Source organism: Cricetulus griseus, chromosome 6 (assembly GCF_003668045.3).
Source record: "Cricetulus griseus strain 17A/GY chromosome 6, alternate assembly CriGri-PICRH-1.0, whole genome shotgun sequence".
NCBI lineage: Eukaryota > Metazoa > Chordata > Mammalia > Rodentia > Cricetidae > Cricetulus > Cricetulus griseus.
The window spans coordinates 64351812-64365853 of NC_048599.1; the positions used below are offsets into that span (position 1 = coordinate 64351812).

The 14042-nt window shown below is 39.7% G+C and overlaps 1 protein-coding gene across 1 annotated transcript in view; it reads left to right on the top strand.

The window, feature by feature from the left end:
* Positions 1 to 8186, top strand: part of Aqr (aquarius intron-binding spliceosomal factor) — a 77360-nt gene extending 69174 nt beyond the window's left edge. The window contains exons 32-35 of the mRNA XM_027422262.2: positions 1145 to 1230; positions 3227 to 3401; positions 5490 to 5603; positions 7716 to 8186. Of these exons, the coding sequence (XP_027278063.1) occupies positions 1145 to 1230; positions 3227 to 3401; positions 5490 to 5603; positions 7716 to 8027 (687 nt within the window). The 3' untranslated portion in view covers positions 8028 to 8186. The remainder of the gene's footprint in view (positions 1 to 1144; positions 1231 to 3226; positions 3402 to 5489; positions 5604 to 7715) is intronic.
* The last annotated feature ends 5856 nt before the right edge of the window (positions 8187 to 14042 follow it).

Here is a 14042-nt window from a genome sequence, read left to right on the forward strand (position 1 = left end):
TGTAAAAAATTGATAGTGTCAAGACATCGAGCAGCTGGAACTTGGGGACTGGGACATGGCTGGTGAATGTATAATAAATTGACTCAGAAACTTTGGAAAGTAGTTTGACTATCATGTTAAACATACACTTAACATAGTTCTACAGTTCCACTTTCTGCAATAAAACATGTCCACCAAAAAGAAAAATGGATATTCAATGTAGCTTTATTCTAAATATCCCTAGAGTAAAAGGAACTCTGGTGCCCATTAATAAGCACATTCATTAGTGGGAGCCTGGCTGCTCAGCAGCAGAACACAGTAAGCATCTCTATGTACAACACAGAAAAACCACAGAAGCCTTATGCTATTGACAGGTTTAAGACTTGATGGTTCCACTACTGTGCTTGTTCAGAACCAGCAGAAAATGAGGGAAGTAGATCAGGGACTGCTTGGAGCTGGGAAGTTGCCTGCTTGTTTACAGCAGGGCCCGGAGTGATGGGCATTGTGGTGGTGGTGATTGTGTGGGAGTATATTTTGTCAAAACTCATTGTGTGTGATATGTACCTCTGAAGTCCACTTCCAAAGAAGTGTTTTATAGACTTCCTAAAGTCAGAGGGACCATAAATGATAATTTATGTAGGGGAATCAGTAAGCTTTGTTAAATTCATATAGCGGGGATGGAGGCCTAAGAGTTAAAATTGGTGGCTAGAATCTTGATGAACTCCCTCTCCCTATTCATATGTATGTTTTCCAACTGAATAAAAAGTACTATGGAGACTTCTTTTTTCACTTTGACAAGAATGCTGTGATCAAAATACTAGGGACACACACTGAATAATAAGTGAGTATACTTAGCTATATTTTTTTTAATATTTGGGATGCCACTTAATAACATAGCCTGCCTTATGAAGCTTGGCAGTCTAATGGTGGAAGGCTGTAGATTCCAAGAGCAGTTCTTTAATTGTTAGCTATTGTAGACAAGTGAGGCAGACCAGTGTGTGAGTAACAGGAGGACGTGTTCCAGGGTGCTTACCATGTTTTAGTGGCAAGAATTTATTATTAGGTTTCTTCTGAGATAATTTTAAAGGTGTATCTAGCATTTTGTTTAGATAATGCCTTGCTGTACTTTGAAAATAATACCACATTCCCCACCTTTTCTTCCTAGGTGACAACTGTTGATAGATTTCAAGGTCAACAGAATGATTACATCCTCCTTTCTCTAGTGCGGACCAGGGCTGTGGGTCATTTGAGGTGCGTGAGGTTCAAACACTATACTCTTACTAAAGATTACTGTCTATTTCAGTTTTTGAGCTTCAATGATAAAGTAGTTCTAAAATTGTTGAATTAATTGCTGCAATTAATCAGTATGGCAGCTTGTAGTACTTTCGGTCTGAATAACAGAAAGTATGTAGTTTCTTATGTAGTTATCAGAGCTGTTTTTACTGATTGTTTACCTCATAATGCTGTAGTAATTGTAGCTTCTTCAACATTCATTTACATGCAGAGAGAATTTTTTACCATAGGATCTTAATAGTCTTGGATCTGTTAGGAACAGTATCAGGAACCAAAGAAGCTAAGGTGGAAGGAAGCCTCTTCAGGAGCATTTTTTCAGTGCATAAGGCTTTTGGTTTTTCTCTCCCCACCATCTTTCAGCTTCATGAGAGGATAAAGGAGCCATTTGTTCTCCCTGGATTAAGAATGGTCCAAACAAACAATAACCTATTTTTATCATTTTGTGATGTATTTATGTATTAGAGATTTATGGGAGTAATATCTTCTTATTACAAAGCAGCCGTTTGGTTTTATATAAATCTTTATCTCATGTGACTTACCAGCAAAAGTCAGGAGATCTAGAGTTCATTGTCTTAATTTATTCGATGAGTATAAAGAGAAAGTTCTCCAAGCTCTCATAAATTGTCATTAAGTCCAGATCTCTTTGGGCCTTAGGTCAGATTCTACTAGGCTGATAATCTTTATGGAAGAGTAAACAAAGACAATAATGTTTTAAGAAATTATTACAAAGTGATAGTGTTAAAGTTAGCTTATTTTTGCTTATTGAAGTATCAAGCATAGAGTTAAGTCTTTTCTAAAAACAGTTTCCTTTCCTAACTGACATAACTACTGTCTGAATGGCCATTATTGTTGACCTAGGCCCTCTTAGTCAATATTCTTCCTCTGTGGGTACCAGTCCTGCACTTAGATACATGCACACAAAACAGCCATATATGTACAATGAAAATCTATAGTGATCTCTGCCTAATTTTCTGGAAACTAAAAATGCTTATGAATAGAGGGTTTAAGAGAAGGTGCTTTCAGTATGACCATGCATCTCCAGATTTTCTGATTAAAAACACCTTTATGCATCTGTTATTTGGCTGTGTTAGCTTCTGGATATGTAGGAATAAATTTAGCTTTCATGATCTCCATCCTTGAAGAGTTTACAGTAGCCAGTATGGGATACATCCAAATAATTGGGAAATTCCTTTATTTGAATATACCCAAAATTTCAATTCCACTCCTCTCGTGTGTGATGGAGGTGATACTTATAAAAGCCTCTTAGCTGCTACAGTACCAAAGACTACAGTCAGTGTTCTCACAGAAAGACCTGGGCAATGCTGTGTATTTGCTTGTATCCAGAGTCAGAGCCTCCTAGATGTGACAAGGAAACTGAACACTGTAATGCAGTGATTCCTCAAAAGGAGTTTAAGCTGCTCCCTTCCTCTAGCACTCCATTTCACCCTAGACAACACTGTCTACATTTCCCTTCCATTTCTGTGAAAGAACTCAAAAAAAAGTGCTGTTGGTTTCTCTTTGTAACTCTACGTTAGGGAGTGTGAAGAGAAGCCAAAGGAATTACTACTCTAAGGTAAGATTGAATTTTCTAGGAAGGAAAATTTTGTCTTGATAGAGCCTGGGAAATTGCTAGGTAGAAAGTGAAAGAAGGTGATGATGATGCAGTAATTGATGACTTTTATCTGAACCTCTGTGATTCTGGTTGGGCACATTGGTTGTTTTGTCTCCTGTGTGCACACACATGCACTAACTAACAAGATGGTATCAGTGGAGCACTCACTCACTTGGTTTACTAGTCACATACATTGATTTGCCTTATGCCTATTAAGTCCTGAAGGTTTTTATTGCAATAACTTATAATGAAACTATTTAGTAGATTATGTAAAGCAAGGAAAAGGGGCTGCATACTTATATTATTAGTTTCAAACTATGATAATTATTTTGTTTCCTAAAGGGATGTCCGTCGCTTGGTGGTAGCCATGTCAAGAGCCAGGCTTGGCCTTTATATCTTCGCTAGAGTGTCCCTCTTCCAAAATTGTTTTGAACTGACTCCTGCTTTCAGCCAGCTCACTGCTCGACCACTGCATTTGCATATTATTCCAACAGAACCTTTCCCAACCTCCAGAAAGGTAGGCCTTTCATCACTGTATAGAGCAATGTGCTCCAAGTGGGACAGTGGGTTATCTTAGAGTTGACCACTTTATCGAGAATACCCAGTCACTGATATGAAATGTTCCTTACACCAAAGAACTGCATTAATAAAAATAATACTTACTGAAATAACACTTACTAAAACTTACTCCAAATCAGGAATTAATGCCACATGTAGATTGTCTCATTTGATCTCAGTAGCACATCTGCTCAGGAGGCTTTCTGATTGTCCTAACTGTACATGTACAGAGCTAAGGATAAGAGAAGTTAAATAGTTTGCCATACATCAGGTAGGTAAATGAGCCAAAATTTGAAAACAGGAAGTCTGACTCAAGAATTCATGTTCTGATCACCTCACACCTCCTCTTGTCCATCACTTGTCACATAACAGAGTAATCTAGTTTTAATTCTTGCAAAGCTTGCATTCTAGAGTCGTGGGGCAGGAAAACACATGCAACTTAACCATCACCTCTCCCCTCTTTTCTCCTCTTTATCATTACTCTTACTCTGTAGGCTCCTCCTCCTTTGTCCAGTTTTCCTCCACTCCTTTCTGTAGGATAAAGTATAATGCATTTCATTCTTATACTCATGCACACAAAGGCACTGATAGGTGACTGATTATATTCTGTTATTTTACATTCTCAGAGCATGCTACAGACTTTGGGGTTTTTTTTGTTGTTGTTGTTGTTGTTTTGTTTTTCACTTAATGAAATGTCTCAGAGGTCCTTTAAATTTTAAATAAATTGTTTTAAATATGCAGTAAAATTATTTCTCACTCCCCTGAAACAAAGTAAGTTCAGTGTGTTTGTTTTATGGTGATGGTAACCACTTTTCTTTAAAGATGTTTGTATTTGCTTGTTTGTTTTGTTTTTAAGAAATGTTGCTATGAGAAAATTGGAGGAAAGGGAATGGGGTGGGGGGTCATGAGTGGTGTCCCAAAAGCCCTGAGTGCCTCCTGGATAGCCACCCTGCAGCTCTACTCTTGGTTCTTTTATAGACTCACTATTGTGTGCTTCTACATAGGATCCTTTTTTTCCTGGAAAACTTGTTTTTACATTCATAGATCTCCACATTGATCCCTACAGTAAGAAACATAAGACGTTTCATGTGATCAGTGATTGCAAATAGGAAAGTTGTAAAGTAGCTGAAGGAGAAGGACCGATTGTGTTTACTTCAGTTACTTCACTGTTTTACTGCTAGAGTGATCTTTCTGAGAAACTGCTTTGTAAAAATCCCCTCATCCTCCTGCAGACCTGCAGAATCTAGTTCTCAGGTTGCTGCAGGTAAGGAGTCTGCACTGTGACAGCGACAAAGTAGTAGCCTGACAAATGCTGCAAAGATTAAAATAAGGCATTGAGCATCACTTCCATGGCTGACAGGCTCCATGTTAATAATAATAAATGTTAACATCTTATGCTTCAGAAAAACATAGATAGGAAAAATAGTTCTAATATTTTCATTCTGAACAATCGTAGATTCTCTTTGGATTCTAGACAGTAATAGAAATTGTTGCCTTTAGACCAGTGTTCTCAACCTTTGGGTCACAGCCCTTTTGGAGGTCTCACATGTCGGATATCCTGCATATCAGATATTTACATTACGATTCATAACAGTAGCAAAATTATAGTTATAAAGTGGCAATGATAATAATTGTATGGTTGGGGGGGGGGGTCACCACAACATGAGAAACTGCATTAAAAGGTTACAGCATTAGGTAAAAGGTTACAGCATTAGGAAGGTTGAGAATCACTATTTTAAACCATGTTGATTTATTTTCTCTCATTCATGAGGTTTTATCTTAATGATTCTTTGATATCAATTCACATACTGAAATTCTATTTTACTTACCAGCCTAAAGTTGTATTAAAAGTTAATTACTCTCAACTCTGTTGTCTTTGATTTTTCTAAATATTCATGAAGTACTTTCTCGACTCTGGCTTCGTGATTTCATGTCCTCCATACCCTGGTAGCATTTATAGATTCAAAAATGGGCTTATTTTGAAATGATAGGTTCTGGGTTTCTTTTTTTCCACTAGATACTTCACTCTCTTTTTACTTTCTTATAGAATGGAGAAAGACCACCTCATGAAGTACAGGTAATAAAGAACATGCCCCAGATGGCGAACTTTGTGTACAATATGTACATGCATTTGATACAGACTACCCATCATTATCATCAGGTGAGTTTGCTCAAGGTTTGCTCATTTCTGTAAATTTCGAGTGAATCGTAAAACTAATTTGTTGTCGAGAGTCTACAGTCAGATATTGTTATGCATGTAACCATCATATTTTAATACGTTTCTTTAGAAATAAATTGGCATCAATACACTTGCTCAAAATGGACAATATGCTACATTCTGTATTTATCATGTATGTGTGTACTCCTAAAACTTTCACTTAATCTAGATAATGAACATAGCTGTTGTTTCTCACGTAACTTTGACTTCCTATCCTTCTCTAAGCCCATAGGGTTGTGATTTCTGTCTGCTTTCTTGATACTTATACCAATGCGAGCATCCAATATGCACTCTTTTAGTCTGTTGTTTCTTGGCCTTTTTTAAAACCATTCATGTTGGTACACACTAGGAATGGTCCCTTCCTTTCACCTGTTGGCATACATTTTGATTGTTTCCATTGTGGGATATCACAAAGTAATTGTTATGAAAGACTTTGCACTCTTACCTCCAAGGAGACTTGCTGACCAATTTGTTATGTGCATCTTAACTTTTTAAAGTGGCAACTTGGTTTTCAAATAGAACTCGCTGCTCTGTCCAGGAGCATGTGAGCGTGGTCACTCCGCAGCTTCACCCACACTTGACTCAGTAAGCCTTTTTAGCGGGGACATTAGGGATATAGTGAGCTCAGTATGGCTTCAGTTTTTTTGGTGGGGAGAGGGGTGTTTTTTAGAATTCATTTTCTTCTCTTGAGCATCATTTTATATTATTTGCCCCATAAATATCCTCTTTGGGGATGAGTCTGTTCACATGTATTGTTATAATGCACTCAGAGGTTTTCTGTCTCCCACCTACAGGTCCCTTATCAAACATGTTTTTTATAAGTTTGTTTTTTTTTTTTTATTAAAGCAGCTTTTAGTAGAGTTGAATTTTGATACCATATATAAAATTACTTTCCTATAATTCATTCTTGTATGTCCTAAAAATACTTACTTTAGCCCCCATTGATAAAGATTACCCTCTACCAGTTACCATTTGGGTTGTAGTGTTTACAAGTAGGATAGGTTTTGAGCTCATTTCTGGCAAGGTTCTATGCAGTATTATTCTCATTCATCCACATGTGAATATTCTGTAGTTTTACTGCCATTTCCTCAGTAGATTATTTTATTCTCTTTTGAACTACTACTTGAAACCTTACTCAAATAATAATAATAAACCCAAAATACTGTCTACATGAATGTTCTTTCTGTACTCCACTTCATTCCTCTATTTGGTGTTATCTGTCCATCCCTTCACCATCACCATGCTACCTGGATTACAGTAACTTAGAATCAGCAGATCTTAAAATTCAGCAAAATGAATATTTTAGTTCCATTCTTTTTCAAAATGACCTATTCTACCTAGACTCAGCCAGTCAATTTCTAGCCCTATAAAATACCTACTGTAATTGAAGTAATGTCTCCATGAGCAAAATTGTTTGGGAGAAATTAGTACCTTACCAATTTTGAGTCTGTCTCTTTATGAACAGTATGTATCTCCATCTCTTAGCTCTGCCCTGAGTGCCCATTACTCTTCTGAGTGGTACTTTTAAAATGTTTTCAAATTTCTGACTAGCTAAACAAAATCTAGGAGGAAAGAAGCTGTCGTTTCACTCCAGGCTGCCAAAGCATTGAGAAAGGGCTAGACGTGAGCAGCTGTCTGCTCTCCCAGATGAGTGAGCTGGAGGCTTGAGCTCTGTCCTTCCTTCCCTTCCTACCATGTCCTGGTCTTCAAAGTTGGCTCTCCCCATAGACTCCTTCAGTGAAGGTGAACTTAGGTTGATGTGGCAGTTAATTCTAACCAACCACTGTGCTTCCTAGGCAGCCTTATCAAAGAGTCCTCTGATTAAAACTCTCATAACTTTTCATATTGGTTTTACTTCTATGCCACACATAGGCATATTCCTTGCCATTAGCAGAATCAAGGTCATTGTTCAAAAGTATCAAATTTGTCATATCAAATGGCTAGTAGTGTTTGAAAAACTGCAGCAGAAGCAGTGTATTGAGAAAGTGATATAATAAGAGAGCTTGCTCAGCTTTATAAGCCAGTGCTCTTACACTCTCCATGTGTTTTTATTAGACTTTCTTACAACTACCACCTGCAATGGTGGAAGAAGGTGAGGAAGTTCAGAGTCAAGAAACAGAAATGGAAGCAGAAGAAGAAACCATGACTGCCCAAGCTAACATCATACCCAGTCCAGCAGAAGCCAGCCTGAGTCAAGAGACTCCAGCCTCTCAGCCTGAGAGCTCCAATCAGACTGAGGCAGCCTCCAGTGAGATGGAAGATATCTCTGCTCTGTGTGACACTGCTGCTGCAGCCGAGCCTGTCTCTGCGGCAGCAGGTGCTTCCACCCTAGAAGGTGCTGCCTCTGTACCTGCAGAGACCCGCTAACCTAACTCAAGCCTTTCCCTGGACATTCCATTGATAAAGTTACCCTTTATTTTTATACTTGATAGATGATTTTAATGACACCAACTAATGTTCCATCCTTATTTTTATTAGCTGGTTTCCTTGTTTTGTATATTATTTGTAAATATATAAACAATTGCATTTCCATTTGTTCAATCAGAAGAGAAAATAATTTTGGTTGCCAAATGTGTCTGTAATAATACCTGAATTAAAACTTTTTTATAGAATATGTAAGGCATACTTGCCCTTTTACTTTCCATGTTCTCATGTAGCTCAGGCTGCCTTTGAACTCTCTGTGCAGCTAAAGATGACCGTGAACTCCTGATCCTCCTGCTTCCACCTCCCTAGTACTGAGTGCTTGCACTCTGCTAAACTTTCTTTTATGTCTTGCTTGGTATCAAATCCAGGGCCTTGTAGATCCTAGACAAGCATCCTGCCAGCTAAGCCTCAGTCCAGCCCATACTTAGCAAGTCTAGTGAACGTCTCTAGAAACAAACAAACAAACAAAGCCTAAGATGCTAGACTTACCCCTCAGTGGCTGTGAACAGGGTCCCAGTAGGGTAGCAGGTTGTTCCTCTGAGTACACGATCTGTAGCCTTTTCTCCCCGCCCCCCTTTATTCCTAGAAGGACATAAATAGCCCTGGGGTAAAGGTCTTTGCAGTCTCTCAGACAACATGCACATATTTTCTTCTCTGTACCTGAAATAGTTTAGAATCACCCATTGTGGGCCATGGGCAACATGTAGCCAAGGACAGCTATCATGCAGCCCAGTCCAAAAGTCATAAACTTACTTAAAACTTTGCAATTTTTAAAAAATGATACAGTTCTTTTAAGATTTACATATTTTCATTTTGTGTGTATATGGGTGTTTTGCTTGCATGTATGTCTGTGTACCACATGTGTAGAAGTCAGAAGAGGAGATCAGATTCCCTGGAACTGGAGTTACAGATGGTTGTTAGCCTCCATGTGGGTGGGTGCTGAGAATCTAACCCTGGTCACCAGTACTCTTAACCTCTGAGCCATCTCTCCAGCCCAATTGTGTTATTCTTATGCGTGAACTTTGGCACACTGCCAAAAAGTTGGGCATGCCTGATTGTTCACTGGAGTCTTGTTTATTGGTCAGACCCACTTTAGACCTAAGGAATTAGAACCTTAGACACATGGCAGGTTCTCCTAACACAGTGGCATCTGATAAGGCTAGAGTGACAGAACCAGGGTTCATCATTCAGCTGAACAGGACTGCTGGCCGGACCCAAGTCTGCGCAGTAAGAGTTATTAGAGAACTTAACTCCTGAGTGCAGTGTGGAGGCCTCCTAATGCAGCAGGTCTGTGTTCTGTGCCTTGCTGAGCTCTCTTGGTCAAATGTGAGGAAGCAGATGCCTTCAGCCCTTGCTACAGAAATATGATTGGTCAGCCAGCAGCATTAGTGGTATGCTGAAGTTGATTAGGAATGTAGACGTTCCAACTGTTTATTGAAATCTGTATTTCAACCAGATAGATCTCCTGGTGACCATGCACTTTGTGACTTGAAAGGCGCTCTGTGCAAATTACTGGGCTGTCCTTGTGAATGAGGCTGTGGTGGTAGAATTAACAATGAATGGGACTAATGTTTTCTGACAAGTGACCTCTTCTGATAAGAACCCTGGGCATGGTGGCAGGAGCGGAAGGCAGCCTGCCTTGTGTGTACATGGGGCCACTAGTTCTCTAGTCTCCAGCTTGTTCTAGAGTTGCCGAAGGATATTTACATGCATCTCCCCTCTAGTGCCTATAGATTTGACCGTATCCAAGGAACCTTTAAAGGAAGAACCACACTGAAATCCCTCGGATCCTAGCAGTGCAAAGAAATGATTGACTCATAAAGAAATAAAACCCAGAAAGTCAAGTCAATTATATTTTAAGTGACAAGTGTTTGTTCAGCTACCAAACTATAGGATACACACTCAGAGCTTACAGTGTGCCAGAACACTTGTGTAAATGTTTGGTGAGGAGAGGAAATGAATGTGAGGAGAGGATCAAGGCATAGAAATACCTGGCAACTAAACAACAACAACAAAACAAAACAAAAAAATAAACCCTGGCCTATTTTATCAGAGTAAGGATCAAGCCAGATAGTCGGTTACATAATCTTTCTGATACAAGACTTTGAAAACAGGTGTTGTGGGCATGTGTATGGGGAACAGCAGTCATGGAATGATTTTCATTTTGAATATACAGTAGCAGACTATGCAGGAAGGAAAGCAGCTTTGCTGTATTATGGTGTTTCCTGGAAAAGATTTTCCCCTCCACCTGTTAGTAGATAGGAATTAAGATACCAGCAACCAAAACAAACACAAGTCTGGGCCTGTACCACTGTCTGCCTAGGTGATCTTAGTTAGTTTGTTTTTCTGCTGGCTCTTTCTACCACACAAAAACTTAAATCGTAGTGGACACTGGCCAAGTATTTAGTCTAAGGAATTAAAAAGATGGGCATGACATCGGGGTTTCTATTTTAAATTGTTCATTCACTCTGAAGGCCAATGAGATGCAGTTGATACAGAACTGGTGGGTTTTTACAGCAATTGGAAGAAAGGGTTGCCCTTTTTTGCTCTTTATCCCCTGCATCCCTGTCTCTTTAATAATGAGGAAACAGAATAGATAACCTTGGGTGGCCAACTTGAGGGAGGGGTAGAGTCCAAATTCAAAGTCCTAAGAATGTACTTTGTTTATATTCTAAAAAGAGCACATGAGTGATTGGTGAGAGAACTCTGGAGTTTCCCATTTAGTTTGGAGCTGTGACAGACAGGTAATGAAGCCATGTGACCAGTGAGTGTACCTCCAGCTCTCCAAACTGTTTCTCATATTTGAGTATGTCACTGCTTGAAAATCTATTTTTTTTGTTCTCCATTTTTTTTTGTTTTGTTTTTTGTTTGTTTTTTGAGACAGGGTTTCTCTGTGTAGCTTTGGAGCATATCCTGGCACTCACTCTGGAGACCAGGCTGGCCTCGAACTCACAGAGATCTACCTGCCTCTGCCTCTGTACTGAGATTAAAGGCATGCGCCACCAACGCCCAGCTGTTCTCCATTTTTTTATTTAAATTAGAAACAAGATTGTTTTACATGTCAATCCCAGTTCCCTCTCCCTCCCCTCCTCTCCTGCCCTCCACTAGCACCCTACCTATCCCATACCATTTCTGCTCCCCAGGGAGAGTGAGGCCTTCCATGGGGGGGGGTCTTCAGAGTCTGTCATATCCTTTGGGATAGGGCCTAGGCCCTCCTCCGTGTGTCCAGGTTGAGGGAATATCTCTCTATGTGAAATGGGCTCCCAAAGTCTATTCCTATGCTAGGGATAAGTACTGATCTACTACAAGAGGCCCCATAGATTTCTGAGGCCTCCTCACTGACACCCACATTCATGGGGTCTGGATCAGTTCCATTGCTGGTTTCCCAGTGATCAGTTTGGGGGCCAAGAGCTCTCCCTTGTTCAGGCCAGCTGTTTCTGTGGGTTTCACCAGCCTGGTCTTGACTCCTTTGCTCATCACTTCTTCTCTGCAACTGGATTCCAGTTCAGTTCAGTGTTTAGCTGTGGATGTCTGCTCTAGGATGGCATATAAGTTAGTCATCAATCTCATTATCAGGGGAGGGCATTTAAGGTAGCCTCTCCACTGTTGATTAGATGGTTAGTTGGTGTCATCCTTGTAGATTTCTGGACATTTCCCTAGTGCCTGATTTCTCTTTAAACCTATTCTGGCTTCCTTTCTGATGGTATCTCTTATTTTGCTCTCCTCTATTCTTCCCCCTACACAACCTTCCTGCTCCCTTATGTCCTCCTCACGCCTCCTCTTCTCCCCTTCTCATTCTCCTAGCTCCCTCTCCCCTCCACCCATGCTCCCAATTTGCTCAGGAGATCGTGTCCTTTCCCCTTCTCGGGGTGACCATGTATGCCTCTCTCAGAATCCTCCTTGCTTCCTAGCTTCTCTGGCAGTGTGGACTGTACCCGGTAATCCTTTGCTCTATGTGTAAAATCTATATATGAGTGAGAGCATACCATGTTTGTCTCTTTGTGACTGGGTTACCTCACTCAGAATGGTTTCTTCTAGTTCCATCCATTTGCCTGCGAATTTCAGGATTCCATTGTTTTTTGTTTTTTGTTTTGTTTTTTGTTTTTTTTCTGCTGAGTAGTGCTCCATTGTATAAATGTACCACATTTTCTCTATCAATTCTTCAGTTGAGGGGCATCTAAGTTGCTTCCAGGTTCTGGCTACTACAAATAATACTGCTATGACCATAGTTGAACAGATGTCCTTGTTGTATGAATGCCCTTCTTTTGGGTATATGCCTAAGAGTGGAATTGCTGGATCTTGTGGTAGACTGATTCCAATTTTCCTGAGGAATCGACATACTGATTTCCAAAGTGGCTATCCAAGTTTGCATTCCCACCAGCAGTGGAGGAGTGTTCCCCTTTCTCCACATCTTCTCCAGCATAAGTTATCATTGGTATTTTTGATTTTAGCCATTCTGACTGGAGTAAGATGGCATCTCAGAGTTGTTTTGATTTGCATTTCCCTGATGGCTAAGGATGTTGGACACTTTGTTATGTGTCTTGCAGCCATTTTAGATTCCTCTATTGAGAATTCTTTATTTAGTTCTGTACCCCACTTTTTAATTGGATTGTTTGGTGTTTTGGAAACTAACTTCTTGAGTTCTTTGTATATTTTGGAGATCAGCCCTCTGTCAGATATGGGGTTGGTGAATATCTTTTCCCAGTCTGTGGGCTGCCATTTTGTCTTGCTGACTGTGTCCTTTGCCTTACAGAAGCTTCCCAGTTTCAGGAGGTCCCATTTATTAATTGTCGATTTCAGTGTCTGTGCTACAGGTGTAATGTTCAGGAAGCTGTCTCCTGTAACAATTCTTTCAAGGGTGCTTCCCACTTTCTCTTCTAAGAGGTTCAGTGTGGCTGGATTTATGTTGAGGTCTTTGATCCATATGAACTTAAGTTTTGTGCATGGCGATAGACATGGATCTTTCTGCAGTCTTCTACATGCCAGCATCCAATTATGCCAGCACCATTTATTGAAGATGGTTTCTTTATTCTATTGTATATCTTTAACTTCTTTGTCAAAAATCAGGTGTTCATAGGTGTGTGGGTTAATATCATGGTTTTCAATTCGATTCCAGTGGTCTACCTGTCTAGTTTTGTTCCAATACCAAGCTGTTTTCAGGATTATAGCTCTATAATAGAGCTTGAAGTCAGGGATGGTGATGCCTCCAGAAGTTCCTTTATTATACAGGGTTGTTTTGGCTATCCTGGGTTTTTTGTTTTTCCATATAAAGTTGAGTATTGTTCTTTCAAGGTCTGTGTAGAATTGTGCCAGTATTTTGATGGGGATTGCATTGAATCTGTAGATTGCTTTTGACAAGATTGCCATTTTTACTATGTTGATCAGAAATCTATTTTTTAAAAGAGACCAGAAAAGTGTGTGTCCAGAGAGTGAGCATGAAATGAAGCAGCCGATGAGTGAGGCTTTTTTCCTCACCAAATGCTGAGTTACAAAGTTTTTTACAACAGCAGAGAATAAAGACCCCCATTTCTGCAGGCAAATGGCTAGAAAGGTCTATACAATACCAAAACTTTTAAGTCTGTGTGATGATAAAAGTTAAGGTGTTTTTCTGGCTACTGAAACTATGTAAATGGCTCATTTGTGATCTATAAAAAGCAGTTTGTTTATGTTTAGAGCAAGCAGGGGTAGTGTATGTAAAACAGACTTTGGACTCACTGAGAACAGACTCGGATTTTACCTAGTCACTTATTAGGCATTGGCTTGACCTTATGCAAATATAATAATCTCTCTGAGCCCTGATTTTCTGTGTCTACAAAACCATGAGAAAAAAATTTCAGGCGTTTCTGTTTGTTTTTGTGTACTGAATATGAAAATAACTGGGAACCTACATCCATGGTAAATGCCACTTACTCTCCAAGTTCTCTCAAAGCATTGTGACAGTGTGGGATACTGCCTGTT